The sequence below is a fragment of the Hordeum vulgare genome, chromosome 4H (assembly GCF_904849725.1).
Source record: "Hordeum vulgare subsp. vulgare chromosome 4H, MorexV3_pseudomolecules_assembly, whole genome shotgun sequence".
Taxonomy (NCBI): domain Eukaryota; kingdom Viridiplantae; phylum Streptophyta; class Magnoliopsida; order Poales; family Poaceae; genus Hordeum; species Hordeum vulgare.
Genome location: NC_058521.1, coordinates 390,217,513 through 390,235,312, shown reverse-complemented (window position 1 = coordinate 390,235,312; position 17,800 = coordinate 390,217,513). Strand labels below are relative to the sequence as shown.

The 17,800-nt window shown below is 43.7% G+C and overlaps 2 protein-coding genes across 2 annotated transcripts; one reads left to right on the top strand and one right to left on the bottom strand.

Moving 5' to 3' along the window:
* Window positions 1-2,682: 2,682 nt before the first annotated feature.
* On the bottom strand, window positions 2,683-16,390 carry LOC123448690 (ATP-dependent DNA helicase MER3 homolog). The gene is made up of 27 exons (XM_045125658.1): window positions 16,116-16,390; window positions 15,857-15,955; window positions 15,453-15,636; window positions 15,182-15,343; window positions 14,848-15,085; window positions 14,719-14,755; window positions 14,592-14,638; window positions 14,040-14,077; window positions 13,842-13,863; window positions 13,528-13,740; window positions 13,233-13,389; window positions 13,095-13,146; window positions 12,553-12,624; window positions 12,402-12,451; window positions 12,163-12,280; window positions 12,020-12,083; window positions 11,856-11,939; window positions 6,406-6,531; window positions 6,057-6,253; window positions 5,790-5,978; window positions 5,448-5,702; window positions 5,325-5,374; window positions 5,193-5,210; window positions 4,699-4,781; window positions 4,325-4,604; window positions 3,990-4,033; window positions 2,683-3,880 (listed from the first exon to the last, which is right to left on the bottom strand). Exons 2-27 carry the CDS (start codon window positions 15,943-15,945, stop codon window positions 2,898-2,900), a joined length of 3,852 nt encoding a protein of 1,283 aa, XP_044981593.1. The 5' UTR covers window positions 15,946-15,955; window positions 16,116-16,390; the 3' UTR covers window positions 2,683-2,897.
* Window positions 7,387-8,416, top strand: LOC123448691 (cold shock domain-containing protein 3-like). The gene is made up of 2 exons (XM_045125659.1): window positions 7,387-7,729; window positions 8,056-8,416. Exons 1-2 carry the CDS (start codon window positions 7,387-7,389, stop codon window positions 8,097-8,099), a joined length of 387 nt encoding a protein of 128 aa, XP_044981594.1. The 3' UTR covers window positions 8,100-8,416.
* Window positions 16,391-17,800: the final 1,410 nt, after the last annotated feature.

Genomic DNA, 17,800 nt, shown 5'->3' with positions numbered 1-17,800 from the left:
GTTAGTGCGGCTGAGTGGTTCAGAGGTATTTGTTGGAAATATGCCCTAGAGGCAATAATAAAATAGTTATTATTATATTTCCTGGTTCAAGATAATCGTTTATTATCCATGCTAGAATTGTATTGAATGGAAACTCAGATACATGTGTGGATACATAGACAACACACTATCCATAGTAAGCCTCTAGTTGACTAGCTCGTTGATCAAAGATGGTTAAGGTTTCCTAGCCATATACAAGTGTTGTCACTTGATAACGGGATCACGTCATTAGGAGAATGATGTGATGGACAAGACCCAAACTACGAACGTAGCATGTGATCGTGTCATTTTATTGCTACTGTTTTTCTACATGTCAAGTATACGTTCCTGTGACCATGAGATCATGTAACTCACTGACACCGGAAGAATATCTTGTGTGTATCAAACGTCGCAACGTAACTGGGTGACTATAAAGGTGCTCTACATGTATCTCCAAAGGTATCTGTTGAGTTAGCATGGATCAAGACTGGAATTTGTCACTCCCTATGACGGAGAGGTATCTCGGGGCCCACTTGGTAATACAACATCACAACAAGCCTTGCAAGCATTGTGACTAAATAGTTAGCCACGGGATTTTGTATTACGGAACGAGTAAAGAGACTTGCTAGTAACGAGATTCAAATAGGTGTAGAGATACTGCGATCGAATCTCGGGCAAGTAACATATCGAAGGACAAAGGGAATGTTATACGGGTTAACTGAATCCTGGACATAGAGGTTCAACCGATTAAGATCTTCATAGTATATGTAGGATCCAATATGGACAACCAGGTCTCGCTATTGGATATTGACCGGAGAGTGTCTCGGTCATGTCTACATAGTTCTCGAACCCGCAGGGTCTGCACACTTAAGGTTCGGTGACGTTTCGGTATAGTTGAATTATGGATGTTGGTAACCGAAAGTTGTTTGGAGTCCCGGATGAGACCTCCGACATTACTAGGAGCTCCGGAATGGTCCGGAGGTAAAGATTGATATATAGGAAAGTTACATTTGGCTTCCAGAAAGATTTCGGGCATTACCGGTAAAATACTCCCTCTGTTTCAAAATACTTGTCGTGGTTTTAATTCAACTATTTAAAGCTCCGATAAATAAAAGAAATGGGAGAAAACACAAGCACATGTTGGAGATATCTCTAGCCTTAATCCAAATCAAGAAGCCATTCAACGGGATTTTTGGCTCCCCTCTTCGCTCCCTTGTACCTTGTAGAGTTGTAGATTTTTATTTGAGAAACTTGTTGAGTTGTAGTTCTAGTTGACTCTATCTCATTTTGACACAAAAGCAAGAAACATAAAATATTAATCCGTAAGTACATAAGCTCATTCTCTACTTCTCTAGTAAGGTTGCTTTGCACAAATTACATGAAAATGGTGTTGCCGAAATAATTCATTTTCTTTGTTCAGCGAACAGAGGACAAATGTATCACGAGATGATCTTATCATAAGTCATCCAAGTTTTCTCTTCTACTCCCTTCGTTCCTAAATATAAGTTCTTTAAGAGTTTTCACTAGAAAACTACATACGAATGTATATAGACATACATTAAAGTATAGATTCACTCATTTTGCTCTGTATGTAGTCTGGTAGTGAAATCTCTAAAAGGAACGAGGGAATACAAGTCAAATGAGTAATAAAATCTTACCCACCGAGCATACAAAGTTGTCAACCTTGCTAATCGTTGGACTGGCAACAGATTGACACTCGCCTACTATTCTCGCTGAAAAAAAAAACTCTACAAGATGCACAGATGCATCTTCTACGTAGATATGGGGCCTTCATCATGCAAGAAAATACGTCAATCATTGACTCACATAGACAACTCTCCTCACATACCTTTGGCATTTATCAGTTGATGCTTTCAATTTACATCTCCTCTATTTGTTGGATCAAGTCCTGTCTACATTAATATGAGCAAATTTAACCCTTTTCTTTTATTTTGTAGGTGTAACTGGCAGGAGTTCTGCCGGTCATTTAAGAAAGAATGGTGTAGTTAAAAATGAGCAGCCAACAGTCAGAAAAACAGAGGAGGGACTTACTTTCTGAAACGGGTATAAGCTCCAGATCAGCCACAATTAGGGAGGCACATAATTAGTATAAGCTCCAGATCAGCACATGATGATGACTATGATCTATGTTGATTCTTTTGACTTGAATTCTTGCGCAAACTGTGTTTGAATTCCAATAAGAAAATTGCATTATGTGTTCATTAGGAACATCAAGGTTTGGATAAATATTACTCCCTCCGTTTCTAAATATAAGTCTTTGTAGAGATTTCACTAGTGAACTACATACGGATGTATATAGACATATTTTAGAGCGTACATTCAATCATTTTGCTCCGTATGTAGACATCTAGTGAAATCGCTTAAAAGACTTATATTTAGGAACGGAGGGAGTATGTTGAAATGAGGTTTATTATATGCAAAAGGATAAGAGATATAGCAACACAAAATTATTGGGAGGTGTTGGGTTAGTTGCACCCCTCTCAGTACCTTGAAATTATCGGGAGTTAAGTTTGCAGAAGAGTCAGGTATAAACAGAAAACACAATTTTATGACGAGTATCGTTGCAAAATTAAGCATCGAGTTGTAATGTCCATCCATGACTTCCTTTCAGAGACAGAAATTTGTACGCGACAGGGAGGCGTATTGCACTTAACGCATTGTGTTTAATTAATACAGTATGCATTATATCCACATACCATTCGTACACAGCACAGAAAGGTGTTCCAACATATAATGCTGTACGATAAAACCTACTGTACTAGTAATCATCAGAAATTGTCAAGCTAATGCCTCTGGTAGGTCACCGTGCCATATTTCGAGCACAACATTGAGCAGACCTGTACACGATACTCACAAGATCAGAGGAACGAAAAGACACTCTTGAAACCAAGGAAAGGTTCGCCAGTTCCACTGCCCTTTGAACTCGCCAATATATCCTTGCAGTAGTCTTGAATCCTGAGAGGCTGAACTGTGGCTGGAGCTTGCTTCATAGCCTGGAAATCTGGGAAGGGGCTGCTGGAACAGAGTTTGTTCTTCTCCGACGGGTTGTCCCTTCTACCTGCAAGCTGAGCAGAGTCCACCTCAGGTGTTTTGCTCAAGGCATTGCTCTTCGCGGATGAGCTGTCCCTTTTAGCTGCAAACTGGAGACTGGTCTCATCAGGAGTTCTGCTCAAGACATTGCTCTTTTCGGATGGGCTGCCCCTTCTGCCTGCGAAATGAAGAGTGCCGTCATCTGGAGGTCTCATCAGGATCTTGCTCTTCTCAGATGGGCTGTCCCTTTTGCCTGCAAATTGATGAGAGTTCTCATCTGGTGCTGTCCACAAGATCTTGGTCTTCTCGGAGAGGCTGTCAGTTCTCACAGCAAATTGAATGGAGTTCTCATCTGGAATTCTGCTCAGGCTCTTGCTCTTCTCAGACAGGCTGCCCCTTCTGTCAGCAAATTGAACAGAGTTTTCATCTGGAATTCTATTCAGGCTCTTGCTCTTCTCAAATGGGCTGTAAACTTTCTCTGCAAACAGAGAGCGGCCCATCTCTGAAGTTCTGCTCAGGATCATCCGACACTTCTCGGATGTATTGGTCGGAGAGACTCTAAGCTCGGAATGTTCAGAATCCATTGGTGTAACCTCATTCGCATGCAGGATTCCCTGATCCAAGTTAAACTGGTCCCTCGATGTCTTCATCTTCTTCAGTATCAAAGGTTCATATGAGCTATCCATCGACTTTGACAACATCAGTGTTGGAAAATCTCTGGATTTCTTGCGTATGTGATCAAAAATTGTGCTGCTACTGGCACTTCTGCATTCTGCTTTTGCTGCTTCAGGAAATGATACATCTTGCATATCTAGGAATGGTTATAAACATTTGGCTTAGCAAAGTACATAAAGCAGATCTTGCTGACTCAAGTGCAAGTGAAACAAAGCAAGGTATGGAGTTTTCTAGCATCGTGTTACCTCCATTATCTTCTTCAAGCATTAAGTCAAAGCTGGGGACCTCTCTGTAGTCATCAAAATATCACCTCAGACAAGGTAATGCTCAGACAAGGTTCAAAGAACATGGAAGAAAGATCAAAATCTGACATGTCATCAAAGTTTCAACCAAAGCAGTTCTCTGGTGACATAAGGCAACATTGCAAATATTTGCTTCAAAAGAACCCTAGCAGATATTTTTTGTACTAAACACTAGATTAGTGACTAATTAGGCAAGTGTTCTGTTCTTGGCTACACTGATAAATGCAAGACAATTCTAGAATTGTTGGAGGAGTGCATATAGTAGGTTATAAACTTACAGTGAAGCCAAGTTGTTAAATGTTCTCGTTCTCGGCATATTGTCAGCTTTGTCTGGAACGTTGGCATCATCATCGTCTTCTATAACACAAACCTCTTTCGATAGTGGGCTCCGTCCAATATGAGCTTGAGCTGGAATTGTTCGAGCTGTCCTGGAGCTAACCGAACAAATATCAGCAGGAAGACTGGACAAGGGTTTTGGCTTTTCTGTCCCATACGCTTTTGTCACATGCAAATCATCCTCCCTGCTGACCACATGCTTCTTGTGGATATCAATACCAACTTCAAAATAAAATTTTATGCACAATATATGTCAGCATAAAATTGTAAATAACCTTTTATTTATCAAACAATAGTTATCTGTTGGAGACATTACCGTGTTCTTCAAAAATCAGATCAACCTTCAGAGTCACCCTGGCACTCTGGGGGCATGGCACCAAAAGTTTTACAGAATATGGGCTGCATTTAACAGAATAGCCAGTGAGAGTAGCTAAGAGCAACTTAGCTTTGATTTGGGTGTCAGAGAGAATAGCAATATCCTTGAACGATGGTATCTAGTTGAGCCATTTTATTCATCTCTGCTATCACTGTGCTAAGTTCGTTTGCTGTATCAAACATAGGTGCTATTTGGTGGTTAGCAGAACAAGTAACAGTCTAATTAAAAAGGTGAGGTGCACTACCAGATTCTGCTACCCTGCTAGAATAATCTATTGAAAATACAAATGTAAGAAAAAGAATATCTTCCTTGAAGGAGCAACAGAGCATTTGACAATGTACCAACTTATAGCAGGGCAGTTAGAGTTCAGTTGCTTATCTACTTACATAACAATGGTCCAAATGTTTGCTGAAATAACAGGACTTCAGTATTACCTGGAAAACTCTTGAGCCCTTCAAAGAAGAGTTGAAAATGATGGAAGGAATAACCAAAACAAAACAAAACTACCCATCAGGAGAAGAAAAAGGACATAAAGGACACCAAGATTATAAAATAAAACCACTGACCTTATTTTTTCATGAAAAAGGATCATATTATCTTCCTCCGAGCCCACAATCTAACAAACAATGGTTTAACAATTTTTAGGTTTAAGCAGCATTGGATGATAAAAAATAATCTAAAAGATGTACCATGTCAAAATAGTTCTGTTTACTGGATCGAACTGCCTGTGATTGCCGGCTTAGTGTTACGGTAATGGTTGATTTCCCTTGTCTGTTTCCAGCATCCTCGACCTCAATTTGTATGTCAATTTTTGGCGGTAATGACGACAAGGAGTCCTTTATCTGATTTCCAAATGGATAATTTCGTCCCGTTGCAGTTTCTAGCTTTCTAGCATCAGCAGTTGCCAGGCTCTCAAAGGAATCAACTCCAGCAGTCTTGAGTGCCTAGGATAGCAATCGTAAACTCACCAGTCAATTATGCAGTGTTTTTATATAGAGTGCCTAAATAATTATGGTTCAAAAATGAATAACCTTTGCTGTAACAGTTCCAATTCCAGGAAGTTGTTTGAGTAAAAATAGACTGCTTTCCCAAAGTTTTTGATCTAGGCATTTCGCAAGGAGCATAGAATTTACGGCAGATCTGTAACTCCTTTTGTATATAAAATATTCTTTCATGCATTTGGCAATCCTACATCCATTTGAGCATATTGAATTTGTTTCCTGCACGCAGAAGTTCAAAAAATTCAGAAGGAAAGGAAATAATGTTAAAATGTGTTTAAAGCTACACAAACAAACAACCTGGTTGAGGGATAAATCATGCATCAAGGGGTCCCCAGTTAAATAGTCATTCGCTAATACAAATATTTTATCTTCTCTTGTCTGGATACGCTTCTTCTTTTTTCCATTCTCACTGAGAACATGGAATCGAAGCCTTCCCTCTTTATCTGAATTTATGTCATTTAGAGTTTTCTTCTCATTTCGACGTAGTTGGATCCCTTGAAATTCCAGAAGAAGAAAAATCAAATCACTAATTCACTACACAAACTAAAATACTGAAAACAAATATATAGAGCTACCTACAAGAAATCTCTGCAGAGCGGCATATGATATGCAATAAATCTGAAAACAAATATATAGAGCTACCTACAAGAAATCTCTGCAGAGCGGCATATGATATGCAATAAATCTTCCATACTGCAACATGCAGAAGCTTTGACAATAAGCTTCATCGTGTCAAACTTTAAATAGAATTTTGTCATCAGCCTCCCAGGTTCTGAGTAGAAAGATACATGTCAAAAGTGTAATTTGATGTGCAGATGTAATGAAATACATACACATATGCAACTGAGTGGAACACTGCAACATCTAAATAGCAATGAAGTACAATATGTGAGGACAAATTGTTGAACCGGTATGGCCCAGCCCATACAAGTTATCTCTTAGGGCCCAGGGCCGCCCATGTAGTGGGACTGACCTAAAAAGGATGCTCCCAGCCATCCCGTTCCTATCCCAAGCCGCCACACACAAAATACACAGCTGCTGGAGGTACTCCTCTCTCCCTCCCGTTCCTACATGGTATCAGAGGCCAGGTCCGGCAAGGCCTGACGGACGGCGGCGGCGGCCGGCGTGGCTGCGGGGTCCGGTGGGGATCGACGGCGGCCCTGCGCGCTGGAGAGGAGGCGGCTGTGCACGGGCTGTGCGCGCGCGCGAGGAGGAGAAGCGGCTGCGCGGGCGACAGGGCGACGGCTGGTGCTGGTTCCTTCCTGCCCCGGCTCTCTTATCTCTCTCTGTTCTGCTGTGTTTCTGGAGGTGGAAGGGAGAAGGAGAGATGAGGAAGCGAAAGAAGGGCAGCTGCTGGAGTCTGGGGTTGCGACTGCTGCTGTTTGCCCGAGAAGGAGGTTGCAGCTGGTGGTGGTGGTTTGCACTACAGGGGAGACCGGGAGCTGGGTGCTGCTGCTAGAGGAGAAGGTGCTGGTGGTGGTCTGTTCCTGGAGCTGCTGCTGTGCTGTTAGTGGAGCTATTGTTGTGCTGTTCCTGCTGCTGTGCATCTGAGTTGCTGTTTTTGCTGCTGTGTGTTGGTTCTGCTGTGGAGAAGAAGTGAGGCTGTGGTGCTGCTGGAACACCAAAGATGGCTGAACCAAATGCGCTCGCTGCTGCTTTCGAGAAGCTCATGGAGTGGGGAGATCCCAACACATGTCATATTTGTGGGGCGGTAGGTCATTGGAAGAGGGAATGTGCAACTCGTGGTAGAGGCAGGGGATACAACAGAGGGGGCACTGGCAGAGGCAGGTATGCTCGAGGCAGAGGTGGATACCCATGGAACTCAGGGGGTCAACTTTCTAGGGGCAGAGGTGGCTACTCAGGGGGCAGGGCGCATATGGTAGTTGAAGAGGACACTGGGACGTCACAGGGCAAGGGAGTTGATGAGGCTGCCTATGGAGACATTGCTCACTTGGCCTCCACTGATGAAGGTAATGCGATGAAGGCATTTCTTACTCCTAATGAGAGTGCTTCAGAGTGGGTCTTAGACTCTGGAGCATCTAAGCATGTTGCGGGTAATTCCTATGTGTTTGAGTCTTACCATAAGCATGCTCCTACTCACAAGGGCACTATACAAACTGCCGATGGTACCAATCAGCCTGTCGTAGGGGTTGGCACAGTCAAATGCACTTCAGCCATCTCCTTATCGCCAGTTTTGCATGTGCCAGCTTTTCCTGTCAATTTGGTCTCTTTCAGTGCTCTCATTGATCAAATAGACTGTCGTGTGATTCTTGACAAGTTCGGTTGCTTGATTCAGGAGCGACAGACGAGCCAGACGGTTGGGACTGGCACCAGGCGTAGGGGGCTCTGGTACATGGACCAGGAGGTGCAACCGGACTTGGTGTGTGCTGCGACCATGGAGGACAAGGAGAAGCAGGCGATGATCCATCATTGTAGAATGGGTCATGTATCTTTTGATAAGATGAGTAGAATCTTTCCGGATGTTATGTGTGGAATAGGCAAGGGCAAGTTGACATGTGATGCTTGCGAATATGCAAAACACACACGAGCCTCATATGTGAGTAAGGGGCTTAGGAGCATATCTCCTTTTATGCTCATTCATTCGGATGTATGGACTAGCCCAGTAGTGTCAATGAATGGAAAGAAGTATTTTGTTACCTTCATTGACTGCTATTCTCGTATGACTTGGATTTACTTGATGCGTCACAAGGATGAGGTGTTTAGCTGTTTTCAGAACTTCCATGCTCTTGTAAAGAACCAGTTTCAGGTGCAGGTCAACGTGCTCAGGACTGACAATGGTACAGAGTATGTGAACAATATTTTTGGGGATTTCATGGCTAACCAAGGAATTCTTCATCAAGCTTCATGTTCGGACACCCCACCTCAGAATGGAGTGGCCGAAAGGAAGAATCGTCATATTCTTGAGGTTGCTCGGTCATTAATGTTTACCATGAATGTGCCTAAGTTCTTATGGGATGAAGCAGTTATGACAGGCACGTACCTGATCAACCGGACACCTTCCAGGATATTAGGTATGAAATCTCCATCTGAGTTGCTCATTGGAGATAATAAGTTTGTTGTTTCCCCAAAGTTGTTTGGCAGTACTTGCTTTGTTCGTGATCACCGACCATCTGTTGGAAAGCTTGATCCTCGGGCAGTGAAGTGTGTCTTCCTGGGATACTCTTCTAGTCAGCAGGGGTATAAATGTTGGTCTCCCTCTGAAAAGCGCAGGTTCGTGAGTATGGATGTTACCTTCAGGGAGTCCGAGCCATTCTATGGTATGCCGACTGATCTCAGTCTGCTATTTGCAGAGCTTGACCACCTACATCATGTGCACGATGGTCAAGAGGAGGAGAAGGATGTGTCTCATACTCAGGGTGATTCTGTGGGCAATAACACTGCTAATGATGTGCAAGTTCAGGTCCAACCAATAGTGGGAACAATTCCGGTTAGTACTCTCACTGATGATGATGTGCAGGTTCCTGTCGAGCCAACCGTCGATACACTTAAGATTGGTGCTCTTCGGGTTCCTGTTCGGGATCGATGGCAGACGAACACCCTAGTGTACTCTCGACGGCAACCACACGTGCAAGGGGAGCAGCAAGGCAGTGAGGCAAGAGTGCAGGGGGAGCAACAAGGAAATGAGGCAAGAGTGCAAGGGGAGCAGCAAGGCAATGAGGCAAGAGTGCAGGGGGAGCAGCAGGATAGTGAGACGAGCTCATCTGACACAGTGGAGTTGCCCATTGCATTGCGAAAGGCTACACGTGAAGCAGCAAGAAAGGGTGAAGTAGCAAGAAAGGCTCTACCGAAGGATGATGCTTGTGATGATCTTGATATTGGCAATTTTGTGTCTTATAAGGCTTTGTCACCCACATATAAGGCGTTTGTTGCCTCCCTTCAAACTGTGTCAATTCCAAAGGATTGGAAGGCTGCAAAGCAAGATCCGAGGTGGCGTGAAGCGATGATAGAAGAGTTGGAAGCACTAAGGAAAAACAAGACATGGGTGCTAACCACATTGCCGGCAGAAAAGAAAGCAGTGAGTTGTAAGTGGATCTATACAGTGAAGCAGAATCCTGAAGGGAAGGTGGAACGGTATAAGGCCAGATTGGTCGCCAGAGGATATAGTCAAACTTATGGAATTGACTATGATGAGACGTTTGCTCCCGTGGCAAAGATGAACACAGTAAGGATATTGGTCTCCTGTGCTGCAAACTTTGGGTGGAAGTTGCATCAATTAGATGTCAAGAATGCCTTCTTGCATGGTGAGTTGCAAGAAGAAGTGTACATGGAAATACCACCAGGTTTTGGTACTTCAGAGACTACGGGGAAGGTATGCAGGCTGAAGAAATCCTTGTATGGACTGAAGCAATCACCAAGGGCCTGGTTTGATAGGTTCAGATGTGTTGTCCGTGGTATGGGGTATGGTCAGTGTAACGGTGACCACACGATGTTCTACAAGCACTCTGATCGGAAGATCACCATTCTTGCTGTTTATGTGGATGACATTATCATCACTGGAGATGATGAGGAGGAAATAGAGAGATTGAAGGGTTGTTTGAGCAAGGAGTTTGAGGTAAAGGATTTGGGTAACCTAAAATACTTTCTTGGCATTGAAGTGGCTCGGACAGAGAAGGGAATCTCTTTGTGCCAACGAAAATACACCTTGGATCTCTTGAGTGACGTGGGCATGATGGGATGTCGTATTGCCCCTACTCCAATTGAACAAAATCACCAAGTGACAGCACAATCAGGAGAGCTAGTGAATAAGGAAGAGTATCAGAAACTGGTTGGAAGGTTGTTGTACTTGTGTCATACCAGGCCTGACATTACGTATGCTACGGGGGTGGTGAGCAGATACATGCATGAACCAAGGAGTGGGCATCTTGATATTGTGCACAGAATCCTGAGATACTTGAAGGGGACTCCGGGTAAAGGGTTGTGGTTTGGGAAGAGTGGACATCTTGAGGTGGATGGCTATAGTGACTCTGACTGGGCCAGTTGTCAAGATGATAGAAGATCAACTTCTGGTTACTGCATGTTTGTGGGAGGAAATTTGGTATCATGGAGAAGCAAGAAACAGCCGGTTGTGTCTAGATCAATAGCAGAAGCTGAGTATAGAGCATTATCTCAAGGGTTGTGTGAGATGCTCTGGGTGAAGTACCTACTGAGCGAGTTGAAACTTCTGAGGAAGGGGCCCTTGAAGGTGTGGTGTGACAATCAGTCAGCTATAGCCATCGCTAATAACCCAGTTCAACATGATAGGACAAAGCATGTGGAAATTGATCGGTTCTTCATTAAGGAGAAGCTTGATGCCGGGGTCATCAGCCTTACTCATGTCAGTTCTGGGCAGCAGTTTGCAGATTGTTTGACAAAGGGTCTGGGAACAAAGGATTGTAACTTGGCATGTGACAAGATGGGAATGATAGATATCTACCACCCATCTTGAGGGGGAGTGTTGAACCGGTATGGCCCAGCCCATACAAGTTATCTCTTAGGGCCCAGGCCCATGTAGTGGGACTGACCTAAAAAGGATGCTCCCAGCCATCCTGTTCCTATCCCAAGCCGCCACACACAAAATACACAGCTGCTGGAGGTACTCCTCTCTCCCTCCCGTAGTCCTCTCTTCCTCCCGTTCCTACACAAATGAATTCAGGGCCACCAGAAAATTAATAGCAGAGTTATAACATTTCACATTGCATGCCTAACCCTGTTATATTTCTCTGAGTACCTGATACCTTTTCTAATACAATTTCGTGTGATAAACTTCATCCCATTACAACTCCCGTATAATGTGGGTATTGCAAAGAGGTAAAACTACAGAAATAATCGTTCTTTAATATATAAAAATAGCAATGTGGATATTAGTATATTACTGATAATAGTTCCATGTTCTCCAAAAACTAGATTGCACAAATTGTAAAGCAATAATGTTAGTAGTAGAAGGGATACAAAATTATAGCCCACTTCGCCAAATACCAAACATAGAAGGGATTCAAACAAAAATGGTGAAACACTTAAGCTTATGCTACTATAGTTTGAAAGCTGTTGCATATGATGTCATTCAATTGTAATTTTCTTGCAGAATTGAAAGTTTACCTAATGGTTTTAGACTGAAACCATCTCCGTCTGTCCAAATTAGCCCATACTCACCCAACTCGTGGATCTTCTCAATACATATATCTGTAAATTCAATCCATAAAGATAACCATTTCACGAATTCATGACAGAGCCGTTAAGTCCACAAATTACACAAAATATACCTCTCATTTGTTTCTCAAGGAGATCACGAGGAATCCCTTTCTTAATTCCGTAGTGCTCAGGATTCTGATAATTTATTTTGACATGAGTTAGATCATACATTTAAACCAAAGAGGTTTAAAGATCAAGAGTAGTACGTTCATGCCTTTTTTATCCTGATGTATAAATATGAGCACTTGAGCCATTCAATTGCCAAAGTTATGTCAGACACTGTCAGCTGAACAATCTCTGCATTTAAGTGCTCCACTGCGCATGGCAGCAACCTGGTCATGGTATCTATACTTAGCCAAGAGTTTCAAATGAAGTAGTACCAGGCATGATACAGTTAAGTTTCAGTTAAAACATCACATAAGAAACTTTTCAACTGAACATAAAAGAACTTACTGAGACTCCACCATTTCACATCCACTGAGAAGGTTCTCATATAGATGGACCTACGAGATAAACTTACGACAGGTTAGACCAAAAAACAGATACCATTTTCCTGTCAATGATATTTCAGAATTAACAAGAGAGGAAAACACAGAAAAATTACTGTCTCTCTTCTTGTCATAATTACAACTGTTCCAGTATCATCAAATGGTGGACGGCCAGCCCTCCCACACATCTGTGAGGTGACCAAAAAAAGAGGCTCTATCAGAAGCAAGGGCATTATCGCATACTATTGTTTCCTATTTGAATTACAAAATGTAAATAACTTTGACAGTTGAGTTCAAATACGTGTTAATTTTAAATAAATACGTAATTACAGGATAACCAAATCCTTGTATACATGAAAAATAATTTAGCGTATCCGATCATTTGCGGGAACAAAGTCAGAACCAACTTATGTTATTCAAAGGACAGTTCACATATAATTATATGGATATTAATGAGGCCTGAGCTAAATTTATTAACCTGTCTATTATATTTATATTCATTTGTTAATCAGGTAAGCAAGTCAAAACACCTTAAGCAACATGCATATTATTAAGGCTGGAAGGAAAAAAAATGTATAGCAAATAAATGCTTGGCGGTGCATATCCTTTGTTTGTTAAGATGTTATTTTACAGGAGCAAGTGAGACTTAATAGCACACCTGAAGAACCATGGATCTCTCATATTCTACATAAGAGCCCTTCTCTTTGTTGCTACAAAATGTATGAAAATCAGAAAATATCATAAAAAAGATCAGAGGGTAGGTAGAAATGCTTTCACATTAAAAAAAGGTTCTCACAAAAATTGTGTTGACTTTATCACTACTGTATGTGCAGGTAAATTGATGCCGTGTGCCAAAGTATTTGTCGTGCATAGAATTTGAAGATCACCCTTCAGGAAAAGCTCCTCAACAAGACTCCGATCCTTTAAGCAAAGACCACCATTATGGAAACCAACTGAAATTTGGAAATACGACTATGTCAGTGCAAATTTAGGCAACACCTAACATGAGTGTCCAGATAAGAAGACAAAAACACTGTAATCAGTAGCAAAATTAGGAAGGTCATGTCCCAGAGAACAAGATTCAACATGACCTCCATGTACGATACAAGACTGCAGCTGCTTGTCACTACAGGTTAAGGAAGCCTCTCGTAGATGTTCATACTGCTGCATAGATTTCATGAATGGGTTTGAATAGCCAAGAGACCCTGCAGTTTGTGAGAGGCACTGTGCTGCTTCTTGTGCACCTTTTCTTGTAGAACAGAAAACAAGTGCAGACTTCCCTCTTGAGTGTTGCATCAGTATATCTGTATTCAATATTCACTTCCTATTTTGAGCACTTCAATTTTGACAATGTAACTTATGGGCAGTAGGCAGTGTAATTGACAGATGAGGAGATATGACTTACCGAAAATGAAACTTTGTAGCCTCTGAAAGTGAAAGAAACAAAGGAAATTAAGTTTAAAAAATTATTCAAACAGTATCCAGTATTTTTCAGAAGAAAACGTTGTGCAGAAAGTATGATAGAATATATCTGAACACCCCTCCTTAATCCGTCCCTAGAATTTCGAAAAAACAAACATTAAAGGATAGGAATTATGCGTACCCTCTCGAACAGGAAGTCATTTTTCGCTGGAGCATAACCTAAATAGCACCGTGAAACAATTATTAATTAGGGAAAACATACCAATGGCTGACAGTACTAAATATCATCAGAGATGTTAACTTCTATCAAATTGGTATGGAAAATCAACATGCTCCTGAATTTTTAGCAGCACAAAGTAAAGATCTATTTTAACATCATTTTATGACTGGTAAAATTTGCACCCCTTCAATGCAGGATGGACTCAGCCATGAGTAATGTTTTTCTTGCTTTAAAACAATTAAACCAAAAATTGAATCACATGGTATACAAAGCTTTCAAAATAATTGATAAGATCTGGAAGGGTATCAATTCTTTAAGGCAAGACAAAAAAAGAATAGATTGAATATTACTTTCACTATGTCCGACCAGCACAACAGTTGGCCTAGAGCATAAGAAAAGTTCAAGTAGCTTCATGATAAACAACCTTATGGGTTGCCAAAGTACAGTGTCAATCTTTCTTATGCACTCATATGCTCATCCAGATACTAAAATAACGAGAAGCCTGAATCATACCAAGAACTTTGGTTGTCAACTTCACTGGCCGCATCTCTTCTCCAAATCTGCAAAAGGAACATAGTGTAAATAAGGAAGTTTCGGTACTATTATTTCATATTATCTATGAGGAACTTGCTTTTGTTACCTTTTGATTCCTTCAGGAGGTGCTAGGAGCCATTCCGCTGTAATTTCACAAGGTTAATTCATAAGTTTCTTCCCCACATGATAATGTGGTTAATTCTACATGGTCAATCTAATTCACGTTTTTACTAACCTATATCCTCAGCATTAGAGATAGTTGCAGAAACTGCTATGAATCGAACATTTGCCAATGGAGCAGATTTCATGTTGCCAAGTCGAGAAAGCATTTTTATTCTACTGACCACTGCTTCCAGGGCAGCTCCACGTGGATCATTGAGAAGATGAACTTCATCAATAAGGACCAGAGCAATGTCACTGAAGAAACCCAATCCTCCATCCCTTATTCCATTACGACTCATAGAATCAAACTTCTGCACGCAAATGTTGGTTGAGAAAAATAGGGGAATAGTTTGCAGAAGCAGAGGTTTATGTAGATCATAAGATGCAAAACAAGCAGCGACATATACCTCAGGAGTGGTGAGGATCAAATCAGAATCATGTATGGCCTTCTTGTTAAAGAATTCACTATCACCAGTCATCTCCAAGCAATTTATCCCCAACGAGCCCAGCTTCACTTTCCACTCGCGCATCTTCTCCTGCACCAACGCCTTCATAGGAGCGATATAGATCTAACCACGCAACCCCAGTGAAGCACGGAGTGGAAATCACGATTAGTGTCCTAGCTAGATTCCCGAGCATAGCCCCAACGTTGTTTGAGAAAAGCTAGTCAGCACGTACTGTTTTCAGAGTTCCTTTTATCAAATTGAACCTCCACTCCATTGTGAGGAACCTCGAGAGGAGCCTCAGAATGCATAGCTCAAACAGTACGGTCTTACCACTCCCAGTAGGCGCGGAGACAACCATGTTTACATCCGAGAGGAAACACACTGGGAAGCACTCGCTCTGCAATGAGTTGAAGTACCTGCAGAGCAGACAGAAGAGAAGGAACTATGAATACCATCCCAACTCCCATCATGCCACAGAGCAGTCCAAATTCCTCCCCCCAGCGATGCCTAATTTTCCGCCATAACGAAGCTATTAGCCTACGAGGCTACTCAAAATCTCAAGCCACTGAATGCTAAGAACAATGTAGAAGAAAATAACGCGGAGCCTGATGGGCGTATGCATCGCCACGCACGAACCTGAACCCAAACACGGGGCGGAACGGCGGGGGTAGATCGGAGACACAGCGCAGCTCGTACGAGTCGCCGAGAGACCCCATCGCGGCCATCGCCGGCCTCCTGCAGAAACCGAGCGATCGGAGGTGAGGAATCCGGCACGAGGAGTATCGTCGAGCACTTGGCGCGCGCCGCCGATCGGAGCCGAGTCGCCTTAGGATTTTCCGGCCGAATCGAGCGGCACGAGCGAGGTAGGAGACGAGAGGGGGAGGAGGAGACTTACAAGGTGGTGGAAGCGGAATTCGACGTGCTGGGTTCCTACGGGAGCGACAGCGGAGTGGCTGCTTCGCGGACGGAAGGAGAGGGCGACCGGAGAGGAGAAGTGCGGGGATGCTTGCGGTGGTGTTAGAGAAGGATTCCGTTGTGATTCAAAGTTTCAAACCGTGTCGTGGATTTGCCTCGGCGATTGGGGAGCGATCTGCGCCGCTGGGACCGGGGCAGCTGTTCGGCCGGTCAGTCCGTCGGAGCTGCCTAAAGGCATTGAAGCAAGCATAAGTTATCCAGCCAACTTCTTGCCGGGTTCACAGTTATCCACTTGCTTCCGGTACTTTGCATTGGGACCTCTATCAAGATTGACTCCGGCGCATCTACCTTGTTCTGATTTGACCGTTGGACCGACGAGTCCCTGTTTGTTGCTTCATTCCCGACCCTATTTTCTATTGCGGTCGCCCCACGAATCTCTAAGGAGGAGGTCCTCGTCGACCTAGGACGCCTCGCATTTAGACGCCCTTTCAGGTCGATGGAAACGCTCGCGTGGCAGGACCTCCTCGAGTCCATCGTCCTTCATGCTCGGATCTGGATCGGCCTGACCGCATCTCCTCGCGATTAGAGCCATCGGGTTGCTTCTCTACGAAATCCTTATACTAGGCAGTTGCACCGTCCCCGAGCATCGAGCCTTTCGCGGCCCTCTGGGAAATTAGGCTCCCCTTGAAGATCCGGATATTCCTCTGACAGTGGCTTCGTGGACGCATCCCCTCTCGTGTCGAGGTCCTTAAGCGGAACGGGCCAGGGGATGGCATTTGTCCGATTTGTGCGATGGAAGAGGATTCGAACCACATCTTCTTTTATTGCGTGTCCGCGCAGTTCCTCTGGAGTTGTCTCCGCGAAGTGGTCGGTGGCACCTGGTGCCACACAAACTTGCTGCTCGCTGAACTTCAGGCTATGCCCCTGTCTGTCCGCCACACTAGGTGGTTGACGGTGGGAGTCCTGGCCTGGATGTTGTGGACTGTCCACAATAAGCTTGTTATTCCACACGTTCCTCTTCGTCGTGCTTCTGACGCGGTGTCCAAATTTTGTGGATACCTGCAGCTCTGGCGGCCGCTTAGCCACTTGCATGACCGAGACGCCATCATCTCTCATCTTCGTGCGATGGCTCTTCGCTTGGCGCCGTCACTCCCTCCTCTACCTCCGGAGCCGGATTAAAGGACCCTTTGTGTTTTGCAGTGCCGCCATGTTGTGTTTCCTTTGTTTGGGCTTGTTGTGATGTGCCCATAGCGTTACCTTGGTACCTTGTGTTGTAGTGCTACCTCCAGTGCGGTGTGTGTATGTGTGTTGTTGTGACTGTTGTTGGATGTTGTGGCTCGGTGATTTGCTTTATCTATAAAGCGGGGAGAAAGCCTTTTTGGTAAAAAAAAATGCAGCAAATGTTGCAACCTCACCCTACCCAACCATGCGCGAGGAAAAACAAAGCCTCTTGCCCCGTGTCGACCCATCCACGTCCGTCGCCAGAGTAGCTCGTCGGCTTGGCGGGTTGCCCCGCTTGTGCCCCGTGTGGTTCTCGTCGGTCGCCGGTCCTCGTCGTCATCGGTCCTCGTCACCCCTTCCTCCCCTGCCATGGACGAGCTCTTCGCGGGCTTTGAAGCTCGTCACAGAGCAGTTGGGAGAGGGGATGCAGCTCACCATGTCATC